At 44.5% G+C, this 9,805-nt stretch overlaps 1 protein-coding gene across 1 annotated transcript in view; it reads right to left on the bottom strand.

Moving 5' to 3' along the window:
* Positions 1-2,994: 2,994 nt before the first annotated feature.
* Positions 2,995-9,805, bottom strand: part of LOC114658809 (protein shisa-like-2A) — an 81,532-nt gene continuing 74,721 nt past the window's right edge. The window contains exon 3 of the mRNA XM_028810866.2: positions 2,995-3,953. Within this exon, the coding sequence (XP_028666699.1) occupies positions 3,769-3,953 (185 nt within the window). The 3' untranslated portion in view covers positions 2,995-3,768. The remainder of the gene's footprint in view (positions 3,954-9,805) is intronic.

Raw genomic sequence — 9,805 nt, 5'->3', positions numbered from 1 at the left:
GTGGAACAATACAAAGGACTATCAGATGCACTGCAAGTAAACGCTGAAAATAACAACGTACATGTAGGCAAAATGATCATATTACCATCCACATTTCCAGGAAGTCCAAGGTACATGCAACAAAGCTATCAGGATGCCATGGCCATAGTACGTAAATTCGGAAAGCCTGATTTATTTATCACTTTCACATGTAATCCTGCTTGGCCGGAAATTCTACATGCACTGTCGGATACCCAAAGACCTGAGCACAGACGTGATATTGTAGTACGAGTCTTTTGGATTAAGCTTAAGGAATTACATAGAGACATTTTACAACAACATCTTTTTGGGGTTGTTATTGTTTTCTAGGGTTAGATCTTTCGACTCATTGGGGGTATTTTCCGTACGTCGCTTAAACCATCCGAGATCAGATGCCTCATCTTGGATGAGTTAATGCCAGTGAAACTCATCCGGATAAGCCGATTTTTCAAACGCAGCTGTGTATTAGATTAGTCGAGCTGGATCTAATCATCCGAGATGAATGCGCGCGCCCGTGCTGATTGAAAAGCCCATATATATTGAGTCTAGAAAACATGATCAGCAAGTCCTTGATAGGCTGTAACAAAATGACGAAAGAACGGGCGCATTTTTTTTTCCACACAAGCGGAGCAGGACCTTTCATTCGAAGGGCATGAAGAATTTCAAGATTTAATATGCACAAGGGGTAACACTGCAAAAGCAGCCCAGACCAGAAAAGACGGCTGGCAAAAAGCGGCCGACAAATGAAATGCGTCATGTGCATTGTACTTACTGAAAGCAGCGTATCATTTCCTATGTGTCAGATTAATTATTATTTAATATGTCATAATTCCAGATCAAACGTGAGCACAAGGAGAACACAGGAAGAACAGGTTAAAGTGAAGTACAAGAATATACTTCAAACTGGTAAATATTGGTATATAACTATTTAAAGAATTGATGACATAAAGAATCATATATAATTTAAAGAATATTAATTCTAAAGCTAATATGAAGGCAGACAAGCAAAAAATAGGTGGAGGTCCACGTGGTCCAGACCTAACCCCTGCAGAAAAGTTGGCTCTCCAGCAAAATGCCCATCGCCCTGTTTCTGAGGGCATTCCAGGGGGAAGCTCCTCCACAGAACCAGTGGCAGGATGCAGTGGTCACTTCATTTCAGGTAAAGGATGCTCACTGCATATATTTGTCCTCCATTTGTGCCATAGTTATGTTCCATATAGCCCTCTTTTTTGTTGGGTCAGTTGCAGGGAATGTCATATCCCTAGAACCTGTGTCTGACCAACGAGATATTGACGAAGGTCAAATATTTGATGAAGACACTGTGTCTGATTATTCATCAGGAGGAGAGGTACATTTTACAAATAATGTTTGATCAAACTCCACTCTGATCAGTCCCATGTGCCCCAATCACATTTGGAAACCCTGGGTAATGAGAATGTTAGGCTGATTGTGAGATTCTTTATGAAATACCTGCAATGGCATGAAACGCCTCTTTTGTCTGCACACGCAGGTGTCCAGGAAACACAATGAAAACCCGAAGAAAATGTTTCAGAGCCAAACAGACTTTATGAATTGCCTGGCAAACTGCATTTTTCGATAGATGTTCCGCATCGCCTACAGTATATAAAAAAGTGCCGCTTGCAAAAACCTCAAAGCAATGCCTACTGTCTGTGTGGTTGTGAGAGTGAGAGCCCGACTTCGCCGAATTTGACTTCGAATATACGGAGCTAATAAATCTTTGAGGTACAATATTCCCCCTCGGCTAAAGCGATATCTTTCGTACAGAATTTCCTCCAGGAGCAATAAAGGATCTTGCCGATCGCGCAAAACCCTCTCTATATATGAAATTCTCTTCGTATAATTTGCGCACCAATATCAATTGGTCGATCATTCATGAAAGGCGAAGCCATGACTGGATGACTTCCACGCACCATCACCGATCACGTGTGTAAACTAATCCTTGTTTACGTAGAACAAACCTGCTCTGAGCAGGTTTGCGGATTAGGATGTGTTGCTATGACAACACTTCCAGCAAGATTTTCGAAAAACCGACAGATCCAGGATCAGGCCAAATCGTCAACAATTACATCCGGCTAAGCGAGTAATCCACGTACAAAAAATACCCCCATTATCTGTCGTCTCCACCAAAACACCTATTCACAACTGTGTCTTGCAAGAAGTATTTATTTCTTCTTGATTTCTGAATTCCTTTATCACCGTTTTCCGTTCCTATTCTTACACCGGCGTATGCTACGGTGGGTGTCGGCTAGTTACTTTGTATTTACTGTGTAACACAATGCCGTGCTGTGGTTAAGCACTCAATTTTTATTGTTTGTTACGACCTACTCTAGACTTTTGTTTTTATACTCTAATTTGGTGTTTACCTTAACATTGAGTCCTGCCCTAATTACCCACTTAAATTGCTTGTTAATTAACTCACCTGGTTATGGGTGGGGTGTAGGTTTAGAAATTAAGCTTCTTTGGGTTTTAGGTCAGAGAGTGTGTGTGTGCGCATGCGTGTACATGTGCGTGCGCATACACATGTGTGCGTGTGCGCACGTGTGCGTGTGTGGAGGACACAGCAAGTTATGGAGAGTTAGGGCTGGATGGTCTGACTTTGGGTTTTTGGTTGCTTATTAAATAAATATAATAAGATAGCCATCTAAGTAATAAATGCAAATAGTTTGTATCTATCTGTAAACTTTGTGAAGTTAGACAGCTAGGTTAGTGTGGTTCTCCTGCCTTGTTTGTTTTGTGTAATTTTCTCCATATTTTGTGTGTTGGAGTCTGTTTTTATTGAGCTGGTTTAGTTTATTTTGTGTTCTGTCTCCCTCTCTCTCTCTCTCATTTGTGCACGGCCTATTTATATATCCCTAGACTTTTCGGTAGGCCGTAACATGTTATTCCACAATTTATATGCATACATACTTATAAAAATTATGGAATAACAATTACAATCGAGTACTTAATTTATAGTGTTACACTGTACTACTACACTGTAAGGCAATAACACCTATACATGGTAAGTACAGCAGAATTATGGACACCTGATCTAAAGAGACACCGGAACAATAGGGTCACCTTAGGACCCTCCCATGACAAAGCACAGTGTCTCATATTCGAGCATTGATATTGAACATTGAACCTCGGAATAAAGTTAGTGACCATGATTCACCTACTCTAAGTGACATTTGGACTAATGATTTCTATTGGTCCACACGCCATTTGTTGGCTCAAATACACGACACAGGAAAGAGTCACCTTGGTGGAACTCTACAGTTGGTATCAGTAGGTCCAGCAGCTTCCAAAAAGACACTTTGTTTGCCAGCATGATGAGCAGAACTGTTTTTACTTGTAAAAAAGGAAATATGAATTAAACAGGAGATCTCGATGGACTGAGTCACCTGACTCTCGCTTGTAACTTATCATCTTTTTGTTCTTAACCCCAAGGCACCCACCCTAATTTACATGTCACTATTTTGTTTTCTCATATTTGGTTTTAATGCATTTCACACAAGCTCTCTTGATCTTCTGTGGCCCAATTCCCCCAGAGAAGCTTCAGCTGACTACAAAGAAGCCATAATCTCGGTTTACAAGTCCAACATGCCCCCTAAAGACCTTTCAGGCACCAGTCTTCGGATAGGAGGTCAGAGCTCCACAATCAAGATAAATGAACAGGCACATTTTCAGCAAGGGAAAGAAACCCTTCCTCCATTACAGAAAGTGAGACCCCCGCCTGGCCCTGTCCTTTTAGGATGGTCCCTCTACATTGATGGTGGTCACAGTGGCCATGAAGCATCGCTGAAAGAGTCGATCAGGGTCCTGGGGCTGATTGTCACAGTCCAATCGCCGACTCAGAAAGTGCTTCCGGAATCCTTTTGGTCCACTGGTGGGCCCGTTGTGACTGGAACCTTCCAGTGTGTTGAGGTCTGCACCTGGAACATAAGAAACAGAGTCAGATACCACAAGAAAGGAATCATACTGGAGGAAAGGGGCCTAGTAGCTAATGGACATCACATAAAGTGATACAGCCAAGGATGAACCAGGCCTAGAATGGTACAAAGCCTGGTGCTACTTAATGATATATATAGATATGTTGTGCGAGTTCTGAACTCTTTTGAGACCCTGTCCAATGGGGCGACACACCAAAACGTGATTGACGCATCTCTCGAGGGCTGCTTGTCCATTTGCAGGTTCCCAGCGCCTCGCAGGTTCACAACGTCACAGAGGCAACTGCAAGCCCACCACTTCTGTGTGCAACGTGTCTGTTGCATAATGAGTGATACAAGGAACATTATAACTTGGCCCTGGCCTGCCCATTTGCTGTGCCGGTGTGCAGTAGAGTGGTAGCACCCGCTGCAATAAATAACCTTGCTGTTCCTGTATCAAGCTGAATAAAGCTGGTTTTCCCGAAGTCCTTAGACTCAGCCTCATCTTTTGGGTGCAAGGCAGTGACTCACACGTCACAATAAATATATACACATATATATTGCATTCGTAGTCTGAGTCCCAACCTGAATTGTGTGGGTGGTTACCTACCAGGTAACGCTTGTGGTTGGTCTGCCATTTGGCATACATCCGCCATGGTGCCCTCTTCAGGTCGGGACTCAGACTACGAATGCAATGAATGTAATTATGCTGGACCTACAGGCTGTCAAATAAACGAACCACATGCCTAAGCACAGCGTAAAGGGGCTTCGTCTCTGACGCTGACGTCCGAGGTTCAATCCCTGCGAGGGGAGCAGTAGAGTGTGTACACCTGATGAGCGTACTCTTGCCATTATTTGACAGTAAACTATGCAACACACATATACAGTACTGTGCAAAAGTTTTAGGCAGGTGTGAAAAAATGCTGTAAACAAAGAATGCTATCAGAAATATAAATAATGATTGTTTACTGTTATCAATTTACAAAATGCAAAGTGAGTGAACAAAAGATAAATCTAAATCAAATCAATATTTGGTGTTCCTACCTTTTGCCTTCAAACCAGCATCAATTCTTATAGGAACACTTGCACAAAGTCAGGGATTTTGTAGGATTCTAGTCAGGTGTCTGATCAACCAATTCTACCAAACCGGTGCTAATGATCATCAATGTCACACGTAGGTTGAAACACAGTCATTAACTGAAACAGAAACAGCTGTGTAGGAGGCTTCAAACTGGGTGAGGAACAGCCAAACTCTGCTACCAAGGTGAGATTGTGGAAGACAGTTTCATGTCATGGCAAGATTGAGCACAGCAACAAGACACAAGGTAGTTCTACTGCATCAGCAAGGTCTCTCCCAGACAAAGATTTCAAAACAGACTGGGGTTTCAAGATGTGCTGTTCAAGCTCTTTTGAAGAAGCACAAAGAAACGGGCAACATTGAGGATCATAGACACAGTGGTCGGCCAAGGAAACTTAGTGCAGCAGATGAAAGACACATCAAGCTTATTACCCTTTGAAATCGGAAGATGTCCAGCAGTGCCATCAGCTCAGAACTGGCAGAAACCAGTGGGACCCAGGTACACCCATCTACTGTCCGGAGAAGTCTGGCCAGAAGTGGTCTTCATGGAAGAGTTGCAGCCAAAAAGCCATACCTCCGACGTGAAAACAAGGCCAAGCGACTCAAGTATGCACGAAAACATAGGAACTGGGGTGCAGAAAAAAATGGCAGCAGGTGCTCTGAACTGATGAGTCAAAATTTGAAATATTTGGCTGTAGCAGAAGGCAGTTTGTTCGTCGAAGGGCTGGAGAGCAGTACAATAATGAGTGTCTGCAGGCAACAGTGAAGCATGGTGGAGGTTCCTTGAACGTTTGGGGCTGCATTTCTGCAAATGGAGTTGGAGATTTGGTCAGGATTAATGGTGTTCTCAATGCTGAGAAATACAGGCAGATACTTATCCATCATGCAATACCATCAGGGAGGCGTATGATTGGCCGCAAATTTATTCTGCAGCAGGACAACGACTCCAAACATACAGCCAAAGTCATTAAGAACTATCTTCAGCGTAAAGAAGAACAAGAAGTCCTGGAAGTGATGGTATGGCCCCCACAGAGCCCTGATCTCAACATCATCGAGTGTGTGTGGGATTACATGAAGAGACAGAAGGATGTGAGGAAGCCTACATCCACAGAAGATCTGGGGTTAGTTCTCCAAGATGTATGGAACAACCTACCAGCCGAGTTCCTTCAAAAACTGTGTGCAAGTGTACCTAGAAGAATTGATGCTGTTTTGAAGGCAAAGGGTGGTCACACCAAATACTGATTTGATTTAGATTTCTCTTTTGTTCATTCACTGCATTTTGTTGATTGATGAAAATAAATGATTAACACTTCCATTTTTGAAAGCATTCTTTGTTTACAGCATTTTTTCACACCTGCCTAAAACTTTTGCACAATACTGTATATATATATATACTGTGCATCTAGAAAGTATTCCCACCGCATCACTTTTTCCACATTTTGTTATGTTACAGCCTTATTCCAAAATGGATTAAATTCATTTTTTTCCTCAGAATTCTACACACAACACCCCATAATGACAACGTGAAAAAAGTTTACTTGAGATTTTTGCAAATTTATTAAAAATAAAAAAATTGAAAAAGCACATGTACATAAGTGTTCACAGCCTTTGCCGTGAAGCTCAACATTGAGCTCAGGTGCATTCTGTTTCCCCTGATCATCCTCGAGATGTTTCTGCAGCTTCATTGGAGTCCACCTGTGGTAAATTCAGTTGACTGGACATGATTTGGAAAGGCACACACCTGTCTATAGAAGGTCCCACAGTTGACAGTTCATGTCAGAGGACAAACCAAGCATGAAGTCAAAGGAATTGTCTGTAGACCTCCGAGACAGGATTGTCTCGAGGCACAAATCTGGAGAAGGTTACAGAAAAATTTCTGCTGCTTTGAAGGTCCCAATGAGCACAGTGGCCTCCATCATCCGTAAGTGGAAGAAGTTCAAAACCACCAGGACTCTTCCTAGAGCTGGCCGGCCATCTAAACTGAGCGATCTGGGGAGAAGGGCCTTAGTAAGGGAGGTGACCAAGAACCCAATGGTCACTCTGTCAGAGCTCCAGAGGTCCTCTGTAGAGAGAGGAGAACCTTCCAGAAGGACAACCATCTCTGCAGCAATCCACCAATCAGGCCTGTATGGTAGAGTGGCCAGACGGAAGCCACTCCTTAGTAAAAGGCACATGGCAGCTCGCCTGGAGTTTGCCAAAAGGCACCTGAAGGACTCTCAGACCATGAGAAAGAAAATTCTCTGGTCTGATAAGACAAAGATTGAACTCTTTGGTGTGAATGCCAGGCGTCACGTTTGGAGGAAACCAGGCACCGCTCATCACCAGGCCAATACCATCCCTACAGTGAAGCATGGTGGTGGCAGCATCATGCTGTGGGATGTTTTTCAGCGGCAGGGACTGGGAGACTAGTCAGGATAAAGGGAAAGATGACTGCAGCAATGTACAGAGACATCCTGGATGAAAACCTGCTCCAGAGCGCTCTTGACCTCAGACTGGGGCGACGGTTCATCTTTCAGCAGGACAACAACCCTAAGCACACAGCCAAGATATCAAAGGAGTGGCTTCAGGACAACTCTGTGAATGTCCTTGAGTGGCCCAGCCAGAGCCCAGACTTGAATCTGATTGAACATCTCTGGAGATCTTAAAATGGCTGTGCACCGACGCTTCCCATCCAACCTGATGGAGTTTGAGAGGTGCTGCAAAGAGGAATGGGCCAAACTGGCCAAGGATAGGAGTGCCAAGCTTGTGGCATCATATTCAACAAGACTTGAGGCTGTAATTGCTGCCAAAGGGGCATCGACAAAGTATTGAGCAAAGGCTGTGAATACTTATGGACATGGGATTTCTCAGTTTTTTTATTTTTAATAAATTTGCAAAAACCTCAAGTAAACTTTTTTCACGTTGTCATTATGAGGTGTTGTGTGCAGAATTCTGAGGAAAAAAATGAATTTAATCTATTATGGAATAAGGCTGTAACATAACAAAATGTGGAAAAAGTGATGTGCTGGGAATACTTTCCGGATGCACTATATATATATATATTATGATGGACGGCCGAGGATCCTGCCCGGACGGGACGCCCTTTATAAGAGAAGACCGGGGGAATGGGCATACTACCAGGAGTACCTCCCCCAATACACGAGAGGGCAGCGCCCTGAGTTTACATCGGGGCCATGGATTTGGAGCTCAGAAGCTCAACCTGCTGGGGGACCGTGGCCATCACCAGGGAGCACTTTCGGGTGCACTATGAAGGAGGCCGCCTCACTCCATTCAGCTGCCAGAGTCGGGAGGAGGAGGACGAAGCTTTGGAAGAAAGGAGTAGAGGCAGCGAAAGAAAAGAGTGTTGTCTGATTGGAGCACGTTTGCATGTTCTCCCCGTGTCTGCGTGGGTTTCCTCCGGGCGCTCCGGTTTCCTCCCACATTCCAAAGACATGCAGGTTAGGTGGACTGGCGATTCTAAATTGGCCCTAGTGTGTGCTTGGTGTGTGTGTGGGTGTGTTTGTGTGTGTTCTGCGGTGGGTTGGCACCCTGCCCGGGATTGGTTCCTGCCTTGTGCCCTGTGTTGGCTGAGATTGGCTCCAGCAGACCCCCGTGACCCTGTGTTCGGATTCAGCGGGTTGGAAAATGGATGGATGGATGGATGATTGGAGCACTGTGTTGTATGCGGGACAGTATAATAGAAATAAACGTGTGTTATTTTGGACATTTTAAGTCAGTGTCTGTCTGTCTGTGTCCAGGCTGATCTTCTACAACATATATATATTGTCACACATGTGCGCATGGGAGTCAGCCACAGTGACCAAAAGAAATGAATTCCAATTCCCGGCCGGGGGGTGGTGGGGTGCATTCACCCTCTTATTATGTCCCCGCAGACCAAACATGGGAAATTCCACCTGAATACAAAGACGTCACTTCCGCCTCAGCTCTGAAGACGTCACTTCCTGTCCCGGCCCCGTGGACCACATCACTTCCGCCAACCTCCCTATAAAATCCCAATCCCTTTCTCTGTTGAGCAGTTCTGTTTCGGACTCTGTTATGTACATTATTGTGCTGAATATTTTGCTTGTTTTGCAGCCTAGGTTAAGTACACGGGTGGCTGTCCCAAACCTTTGTCTTGTGTCAAGGCATCTTATTTCACAATATATGCTGCATACATACAGCAGTGCTAATTCTTAATGCGTGAAACCGATTGGAATGCAATGCACTTTACTACCACATGTATTTCAAAATACCAGTATATGTGTGTGTATATATAGACGGAGATGATAGAGTGGAATTTTGGAAAGAGACCTGATGTGTAGCTCAATGTTAAGTGACGAATCAAACAAAACGTCAAGATTTCTGACAGCAGGAGCAGGTTTGACATCAACAGAAACAGAGAAGTTGGATGCCTTAGAAAATACCAGTAACACTTCAGTTTTATTGGCATTAAGTTTGAGAAAGTTATTTTCCACTGTGGCGGGCAGCTGGGGGCTGTGCCCAGCCGGGACTCCGAGAAGGACTGGGAGTGTGACTATGCCTCCTCCGGACCACGACAGGTTTGTGTGGGGGCCACGGGAACTGAGCATGGAAGCTCAACCCTATAAGGGCTCGTGGCCACCGCCAGGGGGCGCTCCGACGACCCTGAAGCCCTGGACGTCAGCACTTCCACCACACCCGGAGGTGCTGGCAGAAGCATTACCAGAGGACACCCGGAATGCTTCCGGGTGTTCATGCGGCACTTCTGCTACACCAAGAAGTGCCACAGGAAGCTCATGAAGGGGCACCTGGAGCAGGTCCG

This window comes from Erpetoichthys calabaricus, chromosome 10, assembly GCF_900747795.2.
Source record: "Erpetoichthys calabaricus chromosome 10, fErpCal1.3, whole genome shotgun sequence".
NCBI lineage: Eukaryota > Metazoa > Chordata > Cladistia > Polypteriformes > Polypteridae > Erpetoichthys > Erpetoichthys calabaricus.
Note: the sequence above shows the minus strand (reverse complement) of the source record. Positions and strands in the feature narration are given on the sequence as shown.